The sequence below is a fragment of the Capra hircus genome, chromosome 15, assembly GCF_001704415.2.
Source record: "Capra hircus breed San Clemente chromosome 15, ASM170441v1, whole genome shotgun sequence".
NCBI classification, from domain to species: domain Eukaryota; kingdom Metazoa; phylum Chordata; class Mammalia; order Artiodactyla; family Bovidae; genus Capra; species Capra hircus.
This window is the reverse complement of record NC_030822.1, coordinates 54,774,486-54,798,270: the sequence shown is the minus strand read 5'-3', so window position 1 is coordinate 54,798,270 and position 23,785 is coordinate 54,774,486. Positions and strand designations below refer to the sequence as shown.

Below are 23,785 nucleotides of genomic sequence, written 5' to 3'. Positions count from 1 at the left end.
CTACAGCTGTCCTGAAAACAAAACAAAACAAAAACTGGCCAGGGATAGTAACAACATCAATATTAAAGAGACTTTAATAAATGAAAAGACTTTTTATGTACAAGGCACTGTGCTTACCAACTTTATTTCATTTAATCTTAACAACACCCCTGTATTAGATACTGTCATCAGCCCCGTTTATAAAAGAATAAACAAGTTAACATGATCAACCATTGCTACGGTACAGCAGAGTAAGGACTTGAGAGCTATGCTCTTAGCTTACTTTCATGTGGATACCAACTGTCTGATGTGTTTTCCCTGAATAAATTCAACTCTGAAACCTCACAATTTCTGCACCATTTGGCAAACATCATTCTATGTCACCATCATGAAAGGAATACAAAGAGTAATTAAGACAAATTACTCAATTTTTAAATTTATTCTAACTTGAAAAAAAAAACAAAGCCTCTATATCAAAATGATTTTATGGCCGTCATCAATTTGTTCCAGCTTTATGATTAAAAGTATAATCAAATGCAGTACAGCGCTCAAAGTCTGTAGTTCCTATATTCCTATAAAATACATGCCATCTACAGCATTAAGCTTTTACGAAAATTATGTCTGCAGAGTAAGCAAGGCTAGAATCTACAGCTGCAGCATCTGTGTGGAAGACAAGTATCATCACCACATACCTTTATGGTCTGCAATTACCTGAGAGGAAAAAAATGTTCTTGATTTAGAAAGCTGCTAAAACTAAAGACCCGGGTGTACGGAGAAGGCCTGGGCCTGATTCCAAAGCTATGCAAGTATCGTTCAGACCACTAGATGGCACTCTAACTGCTCTGTTTTCTTTTGGTTTCCATGTAGTATCTAGTGCGTTAGTCCTGAATCAGATGACCGATGCTGAATGATGTTCAGTTATAGGCTTGCTTTAAAACGGAATTTTAAAGGTATTTTCTTAAAAACAAACAAAATTTAACACCACTGTAATAAGTCCTGAGTGGAAGATGTATCTGGTTCAATTTCAGGATCTTGAAATCTCTTTTCAGCCATCCTTAACTATTAGTTGGTTTCAGATGCCTTGAAAAATCTCCAGAAAAATGCAAACAAGAATTTGTACACAAAATTTTGCATCTACCTTTTAGTCCATGGGAGGAGACCACAGACCCTGTGTCACAGATTCCCTAGGCCTCTACAGGTCCCAGGCTGAGGGGCCTGTGGACATCTTGCTGCAGTGGCAACAGCTGAAGGACACAAGGTCACATCTGTGCTCCCGACATGCTGTCCAGCAGCCGAAGAAGCAGAAACCTCACACCCTCCACATGCCGCACAGACGGCAGAATATGACAGAATGCAGAAAGCCAGGGCATTACCAACTCATGCTCCTTAAGCATCCCATATAGCTCAGGAAAGGATGTTCAAACTATTAAGGCACCATTCTACATGAAACACGGAAAGAGGGTGAAAGCAAAGGGAATAAATGCTCTCAGACCCAATAACACAACCAACCACCGGACAGTCCATTAAAGTGAATGGCAAGAAAACAGGGCCCCAGATCAAAGAAGACAAACACCAACTTGCCCAGATGCCAGAGAAAACTGTATTTTAATGTCAAAAACGGCCCCATCGCTTGTTCCTCCTCCAAGGGCAGCCTTTGCTACTGAACGGAATGGAAGCACTGCAGCACCGCAGGCGGCTCTGCCTGGGCCAGAGGGGGCTGCTTCAGAGCTGCTCTCACCAGCTGCTCGCAAGCCAGGGCAGCACCGGCGCCCCCCAACCCCCGCCCCCGGAAACCCAACGCCACCAGAAAGGGGGAGGGCGCCCAGCTCAGGCCCCGCCCCATGGTGCTGACAGGCATTTGGATGGCTTTGTGGAGAGCGGGCTCCTGTATGGGCAGGGTCCTGAAATGGGAATTCAGTTCAGACCGCTTCCTCAAGTAGTAATTCCTTCTGAGGCCGGGTCTTTAACATCTTTTTCCTTTTTTGACCCTGATAAAAAACAACTTTCTCTAAGAGGCTGTAAGTATTCAGTCTGAAGGGGAGAAAAAAAAAAAAAAAGGATGAAGAGGGAGTTTAAAACCAACTTGAAATTCACCCGAGATACTTAGTAGAAGCTCTGTCTCTATTTCCAAGACAGAAGAAGAAATATTAATAGAATCACGTAAGAGAAAAGTTCCTGATTAAAACTCTGAAAACATGCCGCTGAAGGTTAACAGCCACGAGGCTGATTTTTCGGGGAGAAGAGAAGGTGCAGGCAGGAAGGGCACACGGAGCGCTCAGCAGCATCTGAAGGGCACACGGAAGACAGTGTGTTTATACTGTGCTGCTCCAGGGCCTTGAATCTGGAATAATTAGAAGTGACAATTTCAACGCAGGAAAAATCTTTTCAATTATTAGAACTGATCCAAAGTACGAGATTAAGGTCCTAGGGATTTCAGGAGGGGCCCCTTAGAGAAGTGAGGCGGGGTTGGGGGGGCCGTCAAGTCAGCAAGGCCACACCTGGAGCACAGCTGACTACTCCTTTCATACATTTGTATTCTGAGTAAGGTTTCACTTTAAAAATTAAGTCCAGAAGCAACGGGATAGGATAAACTCTTTGGTCCCCTTCAACTCGAAAAAGCCACGTAACTATGAAATGAGAACAATTTGACCTGTGAAATTGTATCTTTATTGTCACTAGAAAATTTCCATTTAATGACTAGTTTATATTGTATTTACATTACCTATGTAAAGTTTCAAAATGTATGGAGTCATTAGGATCCAACTCCTTATTTAATCTTGAATAATTAATAGGCAATGTTAAGCCTTTCTCAAGCCTGGCAAAAAAATCGCTTTTTCCTCTTGCTCTTCTAGTATATCCAATCCCAATCTGAGAACACTAGGATTGAGCTCAGAAACTACCATCTCATTGGCTTCTAAGCTGTCAGTACTCAAGGCAGAAGCTCCACTGCTCTTAAGAAAATGAATCCTTTCAGCAGACTCCTCTTCTATTTCCATAACAAGCTCAGAGGTCTTCTTTGTTTTTGATTAGAAATGTCTAATCAGAGGCTGGCGTCTGTGATGTCGTTAGAAAGGGCCCCCAGTATTGGTGTGAGGAAGACTGGGGGTCCCTGAGCGTCTCACTGAGCTCTGCATCACCAGGGCCTGCACAGCACATGGGGTGAAGTCGGTTCTCAGTGATGCCAGATGAAAGAAGCACTGGACAAGACGACTGCTACAATTCCTCCTAACAACTTTAACAATCTGACTCCAAGAACCCACAACAGAACAGGCATTCTCTGTGCTTCAAGCTGGAAAAGCCAGCCAACTGTCATTTTACAGAACATTCAAATGTGGCACTGTTTGGGGGCAAAAGCCTGGATCAGATGATTTCCAAGGCCTCCCCTTGTAGCTTTAGAGTCCGCTGTCTCATTCACACAGAGGGTGCTTATTTACCAATTGTTTCTGAGGCTGCCCAGAGTAATGTGTAAATCAGATTACCACATGAGGAGGCAGCTGCGTATGATACAGCCATAGCGCCTAGGTTATGATACAACAAACCCAAACAGCTCTTGGCAGATCAGATCTTCTCCATAAACCCTGCGGATGTGTCTGACAGTATTAATAATATGTCTTTACCCTCTTAAGAGAATGAAGTGAGAGAGAAGAGTGAGAAACAACATAAGGAAGGAGGGAATGGAAGAGTAATAGAGAAACTCTTTCAAAAATATTATTTAGTAATAATTACTAACATTTCTTGTGCACCATATAAGAGGTAGGCAGAGTGCTAATTAAAACAAATGAACCCTCGAAGTTAGCTTAAGCATCTAATTTACACACTAGTCCTTGTTAGTACTATATCTATTATACAAATAGAGAAATGAAAAATCAGATAAGTTAAGAAACTTAACCAGCTAATAAGAGGCAAAACTAGGATACAAATTCTGGCCAGTCTCATGCCAAAGCCAGAGCTTTTAACCCATACAGTACCTAAATTAACTGCTGATATTTTAGGTAGCAGCCAGCATATCTTTATAAACACGTATCAAATCAATTTCATTCTTCCTCCCATAAATCAAATGCCATGTACTCTCCACAGGTTCCATCACAGCAGAGTCACCTATAAGTCCAGTCCATAGAAAGCAAGCCAGGTAATCAATTCAGAAGGCTATGAACTAGCTGGCAGACAGTGTCATGACAAACAGCAAGTCGCATTAGGGTGAACTGAGAAGGCAGGGGTGGTGGTGAGGCTGAGATGCGCTGCAGAAGAGCAAGCTTGGCTGGCGTGCCCTGGTGGTCGCATGGTGATGGGGGTGGGGATGGAAGGCTGGCAACCACAGGCTTCCCCAATCAAGGAATCAGCAACAGGCAGAAGGGGCAGGCAAAACTTCAGGGAACCGGCCCTCAGAATCTTTAGGCTGGTTCTCTGATGCAGGAAATGCCAACTGTCCCTAAGCCCTTCATGTGCTGCCAAAGAATGGGATATGACAAGGCAATCATTTTCAGCTCTGTGGGCAGAGGAGTGGTCTGAGAGGAACTGAGTCATAGATTCTTTCTGACCACATAAAACTGCTTGGAGCTGGGGGAACAGGAGACATCTGTGTGCCAGGAGGCGCGGGGAGAATGCGAGCAAGAAGCAGTTACCCAGGAAGTTCATGTTTCGTACAGGTGCTTGGAAGAGGGTATGCTGTGGTTTCTCACCCTCTTTCCAGTCCATGCTAGACTCATCTGCTGTGTGCGCAGTCATGTATGACTCTTTAGCGACCCCATGGACTGCATGTAGCCCACCAGACTCCTCTGTCCATGGGACTTTTCTGGCAAAAATACTGGAGTGAGTCGCCATTTCCTCCTCCAGGGGATCTTCCCGACTCAGGGATCGAACCCACGTCTCCCTGGTCTCCTGCACTGGCTGGCAGATCCTTTACCCACTGAGCCACCTGGGGAGGTCAGTCAGCACCAGGTGTGCTCAAAGGCAATGCCAAAACATCCAGCCCGAGAGCTCTTTGCTTTCAATAATTTTAACCAATTTCTTAGTCATGTTCAATCCTCCAGAGCAATTCAAATTTCAAAGAGGGCTCTGTTTTTGTCAAATCTCAAAAATCCAAAAAAGCAGCAAAAGTAAACTAGCTAAAATGTCTGTTTCCGTGAAAATGACTTAACTTGATTTTTTTTTTAAAGTTAAATGGCACTAATTTCTTATGCTTTTCAGAACAAGAATACAATGTGATATACAGCCTGATTCTATTATCCGTTCACTTTGGCCAGCTCAAGTACCCGTGTGGGAGAGAACTGATATTATCATAACAAACAGAACAAGACTGATGACTGACCCACAATGACAAATGTATGGAGCAACATGGCTGTGATAAGAGTTAAATACTGAATTAATAAATTAAGGCTTAAAATTTAAAAAAAAAAGTCATAAGTATTTGTGCCAAGATACATTTTTTTTGGTATGAAGCTGGCCAGAGTTAGGAATCCTCACTCTGCTAGTGGACTGAGTCCTAGAAATAACTTTTTTTAACATGCCCAGGGAAACCCTTGCCACGTCTGGTAGTTCAGACAGTAAATAATCCTCCTGAAATGAAGGAGACTCAGGTTTGAACCCAGGGTTGGGAAATGGCAACCCACTCCAGTGTTCTTGGATGGATGATCCCATGGACAGAGGAGCTTGGCAGGCTGTAGTCCACAGGGTCACAAAGAGTCGGACATGACTGAGTGACTAACACACAGAGAAGGAAACACTGTCATTGTCAGCTAAGCTCAAAGCTGTCTTATGAAGTCACTATTTTAAAATCTGCACAATGTAGACCAATGATCTTGCAGTAAGGCACTTGTATGTATAAAGAACATATATTACAGTGAATATGCTATCCTATAGATGCATTTATACACTGCATAAATGTTAAATATAATCATACAAAATACAGCGGTTATTACAATGAAATTTTGTTATATTGGACAGTGCTAGAACAATGGTGCTGTAGGTATCAGAAAAATTAAACTCTGATACTTTACTATCACAAGAGAAATACATAAACATTTCTAACTTTATTTAAAGTAATAGTCAATACCACAGTTTTACACAACGAAAGAAACTACATAATCTTGGAATTAACTCTAATGGAACTTACTTTATAATAACGTTGGCTGTTTAAAACAGTTTACTCATAATAAACAAGCATTGAGATCAACTCCTCTAAGAGAAATGACACTGAGGAAAAAAATGTCCTGTTTTGAAACCGAATGTTTTTAGTTCTTTTGGGGAAAGAGAAGTGCGAGTCCCAGTACCAGAGAATTCAGCAAAATTCCTACAAGGATAGCCCAACAGCAAGAGATCAGACAAGGAAGTGGAGAGTCATTTAAATACAAATTCTACCCCAAAACGCTGGTTTCCACAAATTATTGTAATGTTCTGGAACAGAAGGGAAGCTCCTTACATCTATATTCTCTGATACCCTTTCTGTGGCTGAACAGAGTCAAAGGGAGATGACTTGGCACAATTTAGCAAACACTGGTGGGTGCAGATGAGGAAAGCTTCTGGTGGGAATCAGGCTGCGAGGCTTTCTCTTTGAATTTAACAAGTTCATCAACCTGAGGCAGACTGAGGAGAAAACAAGTATTTGACCCAAAGATCTCCATTTGTTAGAAAAATAACATCTATTTCTTGATCTTTCCTTATTTTCAGCTGTTCTTCTTGGTGGCTGAGATGTTGCCAAAATTAAGATTTAGAAATTAGGAGTCTCTGGCTTAAGGGCTGGGGGAGGCTTACATTTACCTGTAGCCCTCATTTTGAAAAGATCCCAGCATGTTCCACTGTTACACTGTTCACACTGTCCAGTGTGTAGGTCACATCTTTAAAATAAAAATTTGTCATTTATACTATCTTACTATTCAAATCTATTTTAAGTCCTAATAGCAAGCATTATAGTGGAAGAAAATTCTGGCTCACTTATACAGAATCCAATACACAGTACTTGATACTAAAACTTTTTTCCCTCTGTAAGTAATTCAGATGGGCAAAGATATCCATTCCAGAACTCTCCTGATACCTGGAATCACTCGTCAGAAATGTACTCGTTGAGAATTAAAATACGATCAAAGACACCTGGGTAGCTTTGAAGCCAGCTTGCAAGGGCTCAAACAGCTCTGCCCCTGCCTGGCTGGGCGGTTCTGGGGGTGTTACTTAACCTTACCATGGCTTGACTGTCTTGTCTGTCAGGTGACAGTGCGGGCCTACCTCATAGGGTTGTTTTAAACATGAGATATCAGCAGGCTAATGCAACAGTGTCTAGTACTGAGAAAGTGTTCAATGGCTGGCTGTTAGCTACTATCCCTCTAGGACATCTTCCCTGACTCTATTTTCCTGTATCGGGATGCTGAAGAGAGGAGACAGTGTGTCTGAAAAGGATAACAACAATAAACCAGGCAGCACCCATATGTACCTCCTGGTTTTCTATTGTCTTCGGTGCAATCACAGGCAAGAATTCTGGAGTGGACTGCCATTTCCTCCTCCAGGGAATCTTCTAGACCCAGGAATTAAACCATGTCTCCTTCACCTCTTGCCTTGCAAGTGGATTCTTTACCTCTGAGCCCCTGCGGAAGCCCCCCCTAAGTAGCACAGTGTTCCTTAAAAAGGCATGGAAGAACTGCTCTGAGGACTCTGAGTCCTTGAGTATATAGAGACTGATGGGCGAGTTACTTTAATCTCCTGTCCCAATCCCTCTAAACAAAGTGCTTTTAGCCAAGCAAGATGTTGTGTGGTTCTTGATGAGTAAGCCCATCAGGGCCAAGCTGTTTGCATCTAAGTGGAAGCTTTTTGGCAGTAGCTGCACAGTAATCTCCTGCAGAAGCATTATGTAAGCCTGGGTCTTGCATTCTGAATGATAAAATGCTTATGCAATATTACAATTAATTAAGTCACAAATGACGTTTAATCAATACGGACTCAAAAATATTGTCCACAAGAGATCTCTACATACTTGCCGTCAGTGCAGTTTATTCCACTGTAAATTAATTTTCCTTCAGCTAAATAAATGACTGATCTTACTATATTTGCTAATAGGTGGTATAACTGGTGAATAAGACAAAACAGGCTTTAATAAGTAGGCCTCTCATGCTTTTAAAAATATACTGGTAGTGATTGAGCTTGATGCTCAAAATATTTACATTGCTGGCTTCCCTCAGTGGGAGCGGAAGTCAGAGAAAGAATTTGCGAACACATGTGGCCAGGTCAGGTCTCACCTTCTGCAGAGACTCAAAACAAACAGCAAGTTTCAACTTCTATAATTTAGGCTCAGGGTTTCATCAATACCTAACAGGTCTTTGGAATGCTCCAAGAAGCTTAACCCAGAAACACCAGTCTAGATCAAACATATTTTACTTAAGACATTGAAAGCCAACTCGATTGCAGAGCAAACCCTTTTTGAACTAGAAATCACTCGACCTGGTCATTTATATAATAACCTATATAACAAAAGTACATAAAGCCAGTTAGTAATTCAGATCATCAGTGAGTTACCTATCACTTTATTAATAATAATAAAATGTAAGAGTCTGACAGAAGATTCTACAGGTAAGTGGTGATGATTCAATTTTTCATTAAAGGAAAACTTATTGAATGTTTACACCATGCCAGTCACCTTTAAATTTTATGGAGGATGCTGCCGTACCTGTGAAACACAGTTCTGATAAAAAGGAGTCTGCATTCTAGGGGCGAGGAGAGGAAGACAGATACACAGTTCCTGAACTAGGTGGTATGAAATCGATCCACCCCAAATAAATCCTTGTAAATTTATACCCCTGTCATTCCAAATTGAAAGCATGTCTTCAGTGTATCTCGAGATGCCCATGAAGGGAAGTTTGTATCAAACAAACAAGACCAGGCCCAGAAATATCCACTAACTGCAAGGGTACTTCATTCCACACATTACTGACAATAAAGAGATGCTTAGAATTCTTGAACTAACTATATCCATTTGTATAGTATGGCCTCCCACACAGCTGTACATATTCTGGAATTCAATTTGGCTAGAAGAAGCTAGAGGATGGGGCCTTCCCCACTCTGCTACCCAAGTGCCCATTAAAAAAAAAACGACACTGGTTCAGCTGGAGTTTCTAGACCCTTTTGGCAGAAAAAGGGATCAACTCAGTTCAGGTCTATGACAACAGCCTGAGGAAAAAAAAGGGCCCTGTTCTGTAGGACGCCCCCAGCTGCATCATCTTCCGTAGCACAGTGACAGCAGCCCTGATAGGCTGCAGAGTGGCTGGCTCCAGCCTCCAGGTAAGTAATTCACTTTGGGTCTAATGAGGTACAATTATGTCCAGAAACTAGAGGTGTAAGCAGAAGGACTCAGGGACAGACTCTAGGTTTCCTCTACATGAATTTGAACCTTTCTGGTACCTGAAGGACGTCTAAGCTGAGCAAAGACAAAACCATCTGACGCGCTCCTTTTCTCCCGTGGCTTATCCTGACAGAAGTCTCTGAGGGGCCCGGGGTTCGGCCCTGTGATGGTGGGCAAGGCCAAGCACACGTCTGTCCCCGAGGGCAGAGAGAATACACTGGTAGCACGGCAACTGTCCACTCATTTCCTAGACGGGGTTCTTGTTCCTTTCCGTACTTAATCTTACCAAAAAATGTTATTCCTATAGGGAATTACTTGTCCAGGATTCAGGACTGATCACGTTTAGGATAATTATGTTGGCATTCTCTAAGACTTTAAACTTTCCTGCTAACTTATACCATGCTATAAATATTAGTTCTTTCTAAGTAGTGAAGATGTTGTGCAGTTTATTTCTAAGCACTAACAGACTTCGTGGCTGACGGTATGGCTAGCTATTCACCAGCATCCGCTGTCTGAAGCCACGTCTGCTAAGACTTGAGTGAAAATCCTCTGCCACGCTGTGGGGGTGGAGGGGAGAAGGGATCCGAGCTGCTCACAGCAAACACTGTGGACACTGGAAAAGCAGAGGAAGCGGTTTGTTTATCTCGCCCTTTCTTTCTAACAGTGTGGTGCAGTAGAACAAACACTGAGTTTGAGAACTGACTTAGTCATTTATCACCTGTGTGTCTTCAGGCAAGTCAACTAACTTCCTTAAACGCCAGCTTCTCAAACGTCATTGGCAAAATGATAAACACTATGTGCCAGTACCAACTCCAGAGGACAATTACCTAGCTCAAATTAGATCAAGCGTAGGAAGCACTTTGTAAACCTGAAAGCCCTAAAGCAATGTACGTTATGGTTACTGATATTGTTATTGGAATTACCTGGTAGTAAGAAACCCATGCATTCATGCATGTATTCATTCATTTAAGAGACATTTACCGGGTGCCTACCAGGACCCATGCACTGTCCAAAGCCCAGGGAGTACAGCAGTGAACAAAAACAAAACCTCATTACAGTCAAGAGGCAGTGGGGATGCGGGACGGGGACACAGTAAACAATGTCAGATGGTGGCGAACGCCATGAAAAAGCGTGAGGCAGAGCTATGGAAAGGGAATGAGGAGGGCGTCAGGAGAGGCCCCTCCAAGGGGGACAGTTAAGCAGAAACCTCAAGTGAGGTGAGGAAGCCATGCGAGCACCTAAGGAAACAGGAATGCATGCACTTGGCAAGTGTGAGAGGCAGCAAAGACGCCTCCGTGACTAGAGCTCAGGGCCTAGAGCAAAGAAGAGCAGGAAATGAGATTAAAGACTGGGGCCCACCACAGTGCGCCTCATGTCGGCCATAATAATAATGACTTTTGGAATGGTTTTCCAAGTGTAAATGAAAGCCACTGGAGGGTTTTAAGCAGAATTCTATTTACTTACTGTTTACTAAATCCTACCACATGCCAGAAACTCTGCTAGGCTAGACACAACTGTGAAAAAAAAAAAAAACATGTTTTGTCTTTACTTTCTCTAAGCTCACAGTCTGGTGTGGAAGACACGGAAAGAAAGAAATTATTATAATGAAATGTTTGGGAAGTCCCATGAGGGAAGAAAGAATCGTAGGCTAGATTTTCTAGACTTTTATCTCTATCACATCTAACTTCTTGCTCTGGAATACAGGAGAGGGTGGCATGGGGTGGGGGGAGAAGAAGCATCCCAGGAGCAAGGAAGTCCTCCCGAAAACATAACTTGTTCGGGGAACTGGAAGGAACTTAGGGTGACCAGACGTAGAATGGGGTCTTGGGCTGAAGAGACAGGCAGGAGCCAGGTCACAGAGGTGTTTCCATGCCATTGATTTTCAAACAGCACTCATGTGATCAATCTAGTAAGTAATAGTCAGCATTTTTAATGTAAAAGAATAAAATATGTTAGAATGCACTGCATATAGTAAAGATGAATTGTGCTTTTTTTTTTTTAAAAAAAAAGAAAACTTTGTTCAGTTGTATGTATATATGTATTTTCTAGGTCACAGTATAACTTGCATTTTTTACTATGGTCATGGTCAAAAATGAAGTCAATGCTCTAGCCATGTTAAGGAGTGAAAGTTAGGCTAGAGGAAATGATAAACTACTGAAAAGCTTAAGCTGGAAAGTGACATAAGCAGATTTGTGTGCAAGTGTGTGTGTTGTTTGTTTTGACATATGTATTTTAGAAATACTACTTGTGCAACTGTGTGGAGACTGCATTAGAGGATAAGGCTGGAGTCAGGCATCCATTTAATTGGCTATTATTTAATCCAGGTAAGAGCCACTGCAGAAGTGTCTATAGGAATGGAGGGTGGGATGTTCAGGGTTTGGTAAGTGAGCAGCTGCAGTGAGGAGTCAAGGCTAGTTTCTGTCTTGGTCAGACAGTGACACCATTCACTAAGACAGGGAACACAGAATAGAGCAAATCTAAGGAGGAAGTTAAATTCAGTTTTGAAAATGTTTCCACTGATGTGAATTGAAGACATGCCAGTGAAGCTGATGGTAGCAACTGATTGGATATATAAGCCCCTCACCCCAGAGGAGAGGTCTGGGCCAAAGAGTTAACTGAGTGTTAACTGGGGACATCATTGCAATGACGAAAGCCATGGGAATGAATAATATGCTCAGAAAGATGGTGTGAAGAGCAAAGATTTACAGGATGAGCAGAGAGACATCTGGCAGACAAGGTGCAGTCAGGGAGACAGGAGGAAAACTGGAGAAAGTCGTGTCTGAGAAGCAATGGAAAAAAAGGTATTTTAAAAAGCAAGGAGTGGCTGATTCATTTTGCTGTACAGTAGAAAGTAACAGAACACTGCAAAGCAACCATGCTCCAAGAAAAATTAATAATAAAAAAAAGAAGTGACTCAACGATAAGAAAATACACAACTCAATTAAAAAACGGGGAAAACATTTATACATACGCCAAACAAGACACGCAGATGGTAAATATGCATATTAACTGCTAGCCATCATACAGCATTAAGGACTTACAAATTAAAATAACAAAGGTACCACTTTACACCTGTTAGGACAGCAAAGACCCAAAGCACTGATAACACTAAATGCTGGCAAAGATGGGGAGCAACAGGAACTCTCACTCATTGCTGGAGGAGATGCAAAATGGTACGGGCACTCTGAAAGATAGTGTGGTGGTTTCTTACAAAACTAAAGATAGCCTTAGAGTATAATCCAGCAACCCCACTCCCTGGTATTTATTCAGGTGAGCTGAAAACTTACATCCACACAAAAACCTGCACGTGGACATCTGCAGCAGTTTTGTTCATAACTGCTAAAATGCGGAAGCAACCAAGATGTCGATCAGTAGGCGAATGGATAAATAAACTGTGTATGTCCAGGCAATGGAACACTATGGAACATTAAAAAGAAATGAGCTATTAATCCACGAAAAGACACAGAGGAACTTTATACACGTATTACTAAGTGAAAGAAGCCAATCTGAAAAGGTCACACACTACACGATCCCAACTATACGACATTCGGCAAGAGGGAAAACTGCGGAGACTGCGAAATGATCACCGACTGCGGGGGTTAAGGGAGCGGGAGAGGGTGAACAGGCACAGAGGAGTCTCTGTATGACACCAGAACCACAGTCAACAGTGGACTTCAGCGATAATTCAGTGTAGTGTCACTGCAGGCTGATCAACTGTAACAAACGTCTACCTCAGATACTGACAGCGGAAGATAGCTATGATGACCTAGACGCCGTATTAAAGAGCAAAGACATCATTTTGCCAACAAAAGAACAGTCAAAGCTATGGCTTTTCCAGTAGTCATGTACAGATGTGAGAGCTGGACCATAAAATAGGCTGAGCATCAAGAACTCATGCTTTCGAATTATGGTACTGGAGAAGATTCTTGAGAGTCCCTTGCACTGCAAGGAGACCAAACCAGTCAATCCTAAAGGAAAGCAACCCTGAATATTCATTGGAAGGACTGATGTTAAAACTGAAGCTCCAAAACATTGGCTGCCTGATGCAAAGTGCTGACTCACTGGAAAAGACCCTGATGCTAGGAAAGACTGAAGGCAAAAGGAGAAAAGGGCGGCAGAAGATGAGATGCTTAGAGCGCATCACTGACTCAATGGACATGAATTTGAGCAAACTCTGGGAGATAGTGTGGGACAGGGAAGCCTGGCGTGCTGCAGTCCATGGAGCTGCAAACAGCTGGACTCGGCTTAGCGACTGAACAGCAATGAACAAATGACAGTGCAGGAAGCTCTGAGTGTGCGGGTGGGGCGGGGGCGACCGCGGGGGCTCTCTGCACTTCCCGCTTAACTCTGCTAGGAACCCAGAACTGGTCTAAAAAATAAAGTTTACTTTTAAGAAAGAAAGCAAGCAGTGGTGAACTTTCAGTGTTTAGCTCCAAACACTGCCATGCAGTCATTAAGATAAAGCCTGAGGGTATCTAGTAGATTAGGACAAGATCACTGGTGATGCCTGTCAGAGCAATCCACTACACCCTTCTCTGCTTCCTTGTAGGGTAAACCAGAAAGAGTTGCGCCTATTTCCTTTCTCTCCATTTCCCATCTATTCTTTTTTGGTTGTACTGACATGAATTAGAGCTTTGCTCCTTCTCCACCACCAAATCTGTACTTCAAGATCATCAATGATCTTCAAATTTCTAAATCTGATATTCAGGTCTGTGTGGCTGTTAGCATAACTGATGCTATCTTGGGCCCCTACATTCCTCCTATCCTTCCACTGACTGTGCCCCCAAGTCTGTGGCGTGCAGTAAACTGCTTCCTTGTGTCAAGGACTGTGTAGTTACTGGACGCTGTTTCATGACCATGAGGTCCAGGTGGCCTCTATGCTCTGGTATCTCCAAACAGTGATGAAGAGCTTGGCTGACATATTCCTGGTGCCCATGAGACTAGTCACCCATTCATAAATCTTGACAGGAGTGTACTTCCTGTTTCTAAGCACATACCCTTATATTCTTAGGTTAACTAGAAAACTGTCCCCTTCACAGTGCAGAGTACAGCTGCAAATGCTTCTGGATCGCTGTCTTTCTGATCCCACCCTGTGAGTAAGTTACCCTATAAAAAACTGACCCTCTGATCAACACGAGGCTGCCTGCCTTGTTTTCCTGTCTCAATGCTTTCTTAGTATGATGGGGCACTTTTTGTCCTCTCTGTCCTCCGACAAGCTCTATCATCTGACCCATCAGGGGCACTCCACACCGTTCCTCATTCCTTCTCCTTGAAACATCCTCTTCCCTTGTTTTCCAGGACACAAAACGCTCTGGCTTACCTTACTAACCATTCCTATGCTGATCCCTGTTCACCGTCCTGATCGCTGAATGTTAGCATGTCCCAGAGATTAATCTTTGGACCTTTTCTCATTCCTACATCCATGGCCTAAAATGTGATCTTATTTCAGAGCTTTAAATCTTATCTAGACACTGATCATTCCCAAATGTGTATCCATAGCCCACCACTCCCAACCAAGCCCTACTAATTTCAACTGCCCATACCATAACTCAACTTAGATGTCTAATGGGCATCTCAAATGAATACATCTAAAACCTCTGTCCAAAATGGAAGCAGTCTTCTCTAGCCATTCCCACCTCTATTAGCAGTAAATCCATCCTTCCAGTTGCTCAAGCCAAGAACCCTGGAGTTACCTTTAATTACTCTCTTTCAGATCAAATCCCACATAAACGTTGCTGGAGCCAGACTGCCTAGGTTCAAATTCTAGTTCAGTCACTTAGTAGCTGTGTTATCTTGGGAAAATAGCTAAACGTCTCCTGGTTTCAGCTTTATCACCTATAAAATGGGGGCTAATAGTCTCATGTATCTTATAAGGTTGTTAAAATAATTAAATGAGTTAATGTTTGCAAAACGCTTGGAACAGTGCCACACAGTGCATATTATCTCTTGAATCTGAAGGCTTCTTACCACCCCAATCTCTACAGTCCAATGTGGGAACTAGCCACCAAAATCTCCTACTAACTGGTCTCCCTCCTTCAGCCCTTGAACTTTTCAACCAAGAGAGTTGGCAGAGTGATTTTTTTTTTTATAAAAAGAACAAAAGTCACCATAAAATTCTTTCAATACTTTTGCATGCTTGAAATTTTTCATAATAAATAATAAAAGTTAAAGAAAACCCAAAGTTAATGCCATTCCTTTGTTAAAATCCTCTGATTTTTCGCATTTCACTCAAGAGTGAAAACTAAGGTCCTTACACTGACTGACCAGGCCCTCAAAGTGAGCTTTCTCCTGCCCCTCTAACTGCACCTCTCCCGTCCTCTCTCTCATTTCTTTCTAGCACAGAGGCTTCCATCCTGTTCCTTAGACATTCATGTATGTTCTCTCCCCAAGGCCTTTGCCCTCTCACTGTCCCCTCTGCCTGCAAAGCCCTTCCTCAGACTGCACAGCTCACACTCTCCCTTCATCTTCTCCAAGTCTTCACCAAAACGTCTGTTTTTCAGGGAAGGGGTTCCCTGCCATACCTTTACAAATAAACATCCAACCACCATCCCTAACCTACCACCTGGCTCTATTTTATTTTTCCCATGGCTTTTTTCCAAAATGCACTTTAGAAACAACATTTCTGATGTTGATTTCAAATGCAATTCTTGTTTTCTTTCTAAAACGTAATTCCCATGTGCTTACACTCTGCTCCCAACCCAGCTGACATCCACTCTATAGGTTGTACCTTTAACTGAAACCATGATGAAGCAAAACTAAGCAGACTGCTTAGAGCGTTGCCCCAGAATGTCCCTTTCTTATGTGTGCAAATAGACAGTGATGAAATACTGTAGATTCTGGGTGCCTGTTTTCAGTGATACTTTTTTCTAAGAGCTACTGCCCACTCATTCAAAAAGTACTTTTTTATTTGAGTTGGGGGGATAAATGTCACAGAAGCAGGAAATGTAATATCAGCCAGACTAAGATGCAAAGCCTGCTTTCCCCTTGCCATTTATTACCACATCTCAGTGGAGCCCCCAGTAAATACTGGATTGGCCAAACAATTTTACCATTTAAGTATTACAGAAGAACTCAAAAGAACTTTTTGACCAACCCAACAGAAATATTATCCTGAAAAAGGGAGAAATAAAACAGAGATGAACCAGGACTATCATCTACTGCCCTGCTACTATGTGCTGGGCCTATTAACTCTCCAACATTATTTAATTTAGTTCTCATAGTAGTGGTCCTCACAAAACTGTCAGCCTTTTATTAATGAGGAAACGAAAGCTCAGAAAGACTTAGTAATCTGCCCACCACACTAGCAGCCCTGCACAGAGTCTAGAACCAAACTTGAGCGGGGTTATCTGAAGCTAAAACCTAGACACTGTGTTCCTATAGAATCGTGCCTCTAGAGGTTCAATTCAGCAAACTGTTAAATGGGCCATGTATACCCCATCACTCAATTCTGGGATAACTTAGCATGTCTACTGTTCAATGAACCCAGTCATAGCTGTGTGCTGGCATCTCCCTTACCTGTGGACATAAAAAATGGGATGCGAAACTTTCCACTCAACACCCGGGCCCGCAGATTCTGCAGTGTGCTCCCATCAAACGGCAGGGCCCCACACACAAGCACATAGAGGACGACTCCGAGGCTCTGCATCGCAAACAGAGAACATGTCTGATCAACCCCATCAGAGAAACAAGAGAGGTCACTATAGTATGTGTATGAAGAACTGGTGATGGACAGGGAAGCCAGGCATGCTGTAGTCCATGGGGTTGCAAAGAACTGGACACAAATGAGCGACTGAACCGACCTGATGAAGAGAGTGGTGAGCCATGTGCGATTAATGGGACAAACATTTCCTTTTCTTTTTTTTTTTTAATGAGAAATAATATGGGGCATTGTCAAGGCCAATCATCTTTAGAATATTTAGCATTCTTCTTTGCTTCCAGACATTAATTTTGGGGAACATATCTAGAATTTCTCTCAGTACTCATCCGAGGGAGAAGGCAAGTGGCAACAACAGAAAGAATTTCTGTTCTTGGCAAGGGCATCCGTCCAAGCTTGCCCTTGGGATTTTTTTTTTTTTTCATCTTTGCAGATGCAAATGGGGAGATGGAAACCTGTGGCTCAGTCCGTATGACAAGGGTTGGAGAACAGACTTTGTACAAAGAATTGAAAATTCAAACAGGAGATCAAGATCTCAGTCTCATCCAGGATGAGGACAGCTGCCGTCAGACTAGGGTAACTAACGCTGCAGGGGAGAAGAGGTGGCAGTCACATACCCAGATGTCCACCTTGGGTCCGTCATACTCCTTCCCTTCGAAGAGTTCAGGCGCGGCATAGGGCGGGCTGCCACACCAGGTCTTCAGCAGCTGCCCAGGGGTGAAGAGGTTACTGAAGCCAAAATCTAGAAAGACAAATGGACACCACTCATGTGATCTTGACCAGTGAAGACGAATTTCTAGTCACTAGAATAAAGATTCTGGATCCTTAAGTTTGAATATCAAACATGAAAAGAAAACTTTTAGAAATTATATAACCAGCCACTTAAATTTAAAATAACACTGAAACAGAGTGTTACTTTCCAGATGGGCTGGAAAGTAAAAGATATCTGATTAACTGAAAGTAAACATGATTGGTTTACATCAGTACCCAAATCAGTACCATTTCCTTCATAAATCTGGACTGAGGTGAGTGGTACCTTTAAGAACAAAAACAAAATTGGATAAAGACTGATATCAAGACCACATCAGAATCAGGAAATAAATGTTAAGTCTACTCAGCTGGACCCACGATTTTCAGATTATTTTTACTTCTTGTGACAAACACATTTATGACCATGAGGGACACAGTGAACTTAAAAATTAGACAAAGTGACTTTATTACCATTAAGCTGGCTTATTCAAGATAAAGAATACGCAATTTATTTGCAATCAAACCAAGAATGTTTACATTTTAACTTCAACTTCCCCTTTTCATTTCTCCCCCTCCCACTGTGTGAAGAGAGAGTAGAAGGGAGATTGGAGGGGTAGAAAGTGGAGAGGAAGACGAAGAACTTAAATGAGCAAAGACAGCAGCCGAAGGACAGAGTCTCACTGACTCGGAAATACTTCTCTGCACACAGATATTCAGAGCAACGACTCCAGGTAAGGCAGGCTGAAGCTCCGTCCTTTCCCAGGCCTGCCATTTCCCCACACTCCCAGCACCTCTCAGAAGCTCCTCGCCCTCTCCTGGTACCCTCAATGACAACTCTGCCTCCGTTTGCTACTTGCTCTTCTTCCTCCTCTGGAAGGGGTTTTCTAATGAGGCACGTGCTGATTTTGAATGTCACTGCTTCCCCTATGGTTTCTCAGGACCAGCTCTTCTGGGCCCATAGCTTCCACCATCATCAATCACGTTTGGTAATGATTCTCCAAATTTATAGCTCTGACCCTGGTACCACTCTTAAGTCTCTGCTGTGGCCGTCTAGTACTTGCCTGGGAAGAAATATCTCAACCTTGCCATTTTCCAACATCAAACTGCTCTTCCAACAATGTTCCCGTGTTCATTTATGGAGCTACCATCATATTACTAGGAGCACTGGGGTCTTCATGCCTCGCTACCTCTCATTTCCATTTCAAACTGGGGATAATTTACTGCTTCTACCCTGTGTGTCCCGAACATACCTCCTTCTTTCCATTTCCATTCCCCCATCTCAGCTCATACTCTATCGTCTCTCATTCTCTTGACTGGCACTCTTGCTTACTGCCCTTTGCTTGCCGCTAAGGCGCCCATTTCGAGCAGGGAGCACAACACAAGTCGCACCTCACTCCTCCCCACTTAGAAACACCTGGTGGCTCCTTTCTGCCCAGCTCTCCTCGCATTTAGGGTCCTTCACGACAACCCAGCTCCACCCTCCATTTCTATCCCATCCCTGGGCATTCTAGCATTGCTGGACTATGCACATCCTGTGTTTATGTGCTTCTCTTACGCGACTTCCTTTCTGTGCCATGCCTTTTCCTTTCCTTGCCACTTTAGAAACTGCAATTATTTTCAATGCCCAGTCAAATATTACTTCCTGTATGAAGCCTTCACTGACTCCTGCTGCAAAACACCACGGCAATGGCTTCCTCCTCTGTGCTTCCCTTGGCCCTTTGTCTGTACCTCTACAGCCCAATCGCAAGCCTCATGCTATACTGAGTTGTATCGTGTGTTTATATCCTCCACTAGTTAGTTAACTAGGGACACTGTTTTATTTATATTATTCTCCAGACAGTGTTTTCATACATAGCAGGGACTCAAGAAAGGGCCACTAAATTAAACTGCAATAAAATTGCAATAAAAGTGCTAGGCCAATCCTCTTGTCACCTCCTGCTTACTGGAGCCTTTTTAGACTGACTGGCAGCTGGCCAGCTCCTATGGCCTCTACCTCCTAGCCAGCCCTCCAAGATCACAAGGGGCTGTAGAGGTGGGACCATTAGAATCACTAGAGCTACTTCGACAAGAGAAATCAAATTCTCTCATTCATTAATGCAAAATAAATGCCTCATCTGTCAAGTCTTCCTGAATCTCCTATAAGAAATGTCCTCTACCTTCTCTGCATTCCCTTATTACTTTGTATTCCTCTATTTTTGTTAATTCCACATATAAATATCTTATTTTTCTAGCTCCTTTAAAAACATACTATCCTGTCTCTTTAGGCTTCCCAGGTTGCACTAGTGGTAAAGAACCTGCCTGCCAATGCAGGAGATGAAAGAGACATGGGTTCGATCCCTGGGTTGGGAAGATCCACTGGAGAAGGAAATGGAAACCCATTGCAGTACTCTTGCCTGGGAAATCCCACTGTCAGAGGAGCCTGGTGGGCCACAATCTGTGGGGTCGCAGAGTCGGACAAGGCTGAGCACGCACACACATACCTTTCTCTAGTAGAGGCCTGCCCCCTCTCTGCCTAATTCCTTAAAAATACTTTTTTTCATCTCTGACTCTCATATTACCTAACAAACAGTTTAACTTAAACACAATAGGTGCTTAACAAATGTTGAGTTGAATGCAACTGCCATTAAAGCCCTACCAACTAACCTTTGACATTTGAAGCCCAATCATTTTATCAGTTGAAGTCTTTAACTTTAACCTATTTTTCTTAAGAGACTGGGGATAGGCTGCTAAAAATCCCAACAAAGGTGATTCAACAGAGCTGGTACTTTGGGAATTATTTAGACAGAGGACTCGTGATGTATCTTTAATTGGCTGGGAAAGACCTTCACCGGATCCTTTCCCACGACTAGCTTTTCTCTGCACAGTTAGGAAGACATGTTGTGTGATTGGATAGCAAAGTCCAGAAGAGAAAGTCATGGAGTATTCTGCTTGTGTTTTGAATGGAGGATGCCACAGGGCAAGCAATGAATTAAAACCACTTGATTTTAAAACTTCCTAATAAGCAGCTTAAAGTATGTAAGGGAAATCTGTCATTTTTAACTATGAATGCTCTATCTACAATTAATCACCTTTCTACTCTTTTACTCTGCTGAGGAGGAGAAGTTACAGAGCAAGAGCTTTTTTTTGTTTGTTTTAATCTACCGAACAGGAAATCTTTACAAAGGAAACAATATCAAAGGAAACCATCTTCAGCAATGGCTACAGGCTTAGATTGCTATTAGGTGTTTATATGAAAAATGAGTGTGCAAGAATGAATGACTGATCAGGGTCTGACATCTAAAGAGGCCATATGGGGGAAACACCTGCTTCCACAGCATGTTACAGCCACACAGCTGCTTTCAACAGCTAGACCCAAAGACTGACAGCAAGATTCAACCACCACCATCCCTCCACCAGCTTGCCTCTCTTTCCTATTAAAGAGCAAACAAAAACCCTTTAGTCTTGTAAATGTGTCATGGGGTCTCCTCTAATCACTCTATATATTACTCTTACTGCTAACCCTAACGGTTTTGCACATTTAAGCAAAATCTGCTTCATTCTGCTTGCCATGACCCTTTCCCTGCCATGAACACCAGCTTCCTCCAATGAATGGTCCTGGCAGAGGTCAATTCATCCTTTCCTTTTTTTATTATTTTCTGTTGTGCTGGGTCTTCATCAGTGCTCATGGGCTTTCCCTAGCTGCTGTGCGCAGGCTCTAGGCACACCAGCTTCAGTAGCTGTGGTTCATGGGCTCAACAGCTGTTGCAGCACACAGACTCAGTTGTTGTGCCTTGAGGGTTCTAGACTGTGGGCTTGGTAGTTGTGGGTACACGGGTTTCGCTGCCCCATGGCCTGTGCAATCTTCCCAGACCAGGGAAAGAACTCATGTCCCCTGCATTGGCAGGCAGATTCTTATCCACTGGACCAGCAGGGAAGTCCCAATTCATTCTTTAACGTACCAAACCTAACAGAATCTTCGATACACATATTATTACTACAAATGCAGTTTTACTGAAAGTAGACTGCTGCCGTGTCTTCACTAGTGCCTCATCACAAGTGTCACGCATTAATCCTCAATACAGCTATGCAACCGCTAAGTTAAAAATTCTGGCCAGCTCACTGTCCGTTCAGCAAAACCATACCTTATTTTCTGAACATTTAAATTACTAAGAGAAATCTCAAATTAATAACATATATGAAATTTGGAGCTCACTGTGAAAGTTTAATTCCTTCTAATCAACACTTCAGGGACTGAATAACTGAGAAGAAAAGAATTCCTCCTCTATTCTTTCAGCAGCTTAGCTTCCTTGAGGGGGAGGGGTTTGCTAAGCATAGTTAAGAAGACTGGCAGGGAAAAATGAAAGCAGTTAAAATTCAAACCAGTCTATTTGGGGTTTTATTGGTAGTTTAGGGAAGGCTGAAGGGACTACTAGTGGGATATAGAGGTATACTGGGATAGGTGGGGAACAGACAAGACATGGAACAGAATCACTAAGATTTGTGTTGGTTTTTAGTTATCTACACATGCAGGCAAATGAAAAAAACTGCAAGATGACCCAACCTGGAAGCAGAAATTCTCATGAAAATTTTAAAGCAATGGAGAATTCTTGCTGGCTTGGATCAGAAATGTCAAAGAAGCAAGGAAAGAAAAGCTTTTAGAATTTAAGTTTGATCAGTTACCTTGATCCTAGAAAACCAAATTTCCCTTCAATGGAATAGGCTTGTTCATGTTATTTTGGTTCAGTAGCAAGCTGGAATCAAGATTGCCGGGAGAAATATCAATAAACTCAGATATGCAGATGACACCACCCTTATGGCAGAAAGTGAAGAAAAACTAAAGAGCCTCTTGATGAAAGTGAAAGAGAGTGAAAAAGTTGGCTTAAAGCTCAACATTCAGAAAACTAACATCATGGCATCCAGTCCCATCACTTCATGGCAAATAGCTGGGGAAACAATGGAAACCAGTGGCTGACTTTATTTATTGGGGCTCCAAAATCACCGCAGATGGTGACTGCAGCCATGAAATTAAAAGATGCTTACTCCTTGGAAGGAAAGTTATGACCAACTAGACAGCATATTAAAAAGCAGAGACACTACATTGTCAACAAAGGTCCGTCTAGTCAAGGCTCTGATTTTTCCAGTAGTCATGTATGGATGTGAGAGTTGGACTATAAAGAAAGTTGAGTGCATAAGAACTGATGCTTTTGAACTGTGGTGTTGGAGAAGATTCTTGAGAGTCCCTTGGACTGCAAGGAGATCCAACCCGTCCATCCTAAGGGAGATCAGTCCTGGCTGTTCTTTGGAAGGACTGATATTGAAGCTGAAATTCCGATACTTTGGCCACCTGATGCGAAGAGTTGACTCATCTGAAAAGACCCTGATGCTGGGAAAGACTGAGAGCAGAAGAAGGGGAAGACAGAGCATGAGACGGTTGAAGGGCATCACCGACTCAATGGACATGAGTTTGGGTAAACTCCACAAGTTGGTGATGGACAGAGAGGCCTGGTGTGCTGCGGTTCATGGGTCACAAAGAGTTAGACACGACTGAGCAACTGAACTGTACTGAACTGAAAGCTGCTCTTAATCATGTCTTTCAGTGTTTACTAAAGCTTTTTATTCTTAATGTCATCAGCAGGGTCTCTAACTAAGTTCTTCCATTTCCTTCACTCATGTATCAGTAGATCAACGTGTTGGTTCCTATGAAAGAACCGAATGCAGAAAAGATATGTTCCTATTGAAGGACTCAAAAAAGAACTTAAGTTGAGTGAACTGGATCTAGAAAAGCACAGGGGGAATATGGAAAGGGATTTTTCTAAGTGGTGGTAGGGGAAAAGCAGAGCAAAAGGCAGATCACTTGGAACTAGTAAGCTAAGTTGAAGCAAAAATAAACTACCCTAGGTACGATGTAAGGTTCACAGAGGTATACGGCAAGAAACAACACTACACAGTAGCAACAGGCCAGATTTCTCCGCGGTGCTAGAGAAGACTCTTGAGAGTCCCTTGGACTGCGAGGAGATCCAACCAGTTTGAAAGAAAATGAACCCTGAATTTTCACTGAAAGGACTGACAGTGAAGCTGAAGCTCCAATCTTTTGGCCACAT

At 42.7% G+C, this 23,785-nt stretch overlaps 1 protein-coding gene across 4 annotated transcripts in view; it reads right to left on the bottom strand.

Annotated features, from left to right (window-relative positions):
- The window catches only part of SIK3 (SIK family kinase 3), a 264,167-nt gene that overhangs the window by 34,065 nt on the left and 206,317 nt on the right, over nucleotides 1–23,785 (bottom strand). For all 4 annotated transcript variants that reach the window (XM_018059745.1, XM_018059747.1, XM_018059746.1 and 1 more), the window contains exons 5-6: nucleotides 17,573–17,697; nucleotides 16,817–16,940 (exon numbers count right to left, since the gene is read on the bottom strand). In XM_018059745.1, the coding sequence (XP_017915234.1) occupies nucleotides 16,817–16,940; nucleotides 17,573–17,697 (249 nt within the window). The remainder of the gene's footprint in view (nucleotides 1–16,816; nucleotides 16,941–17,572; nucleotides 17,698–23,785) is intronic.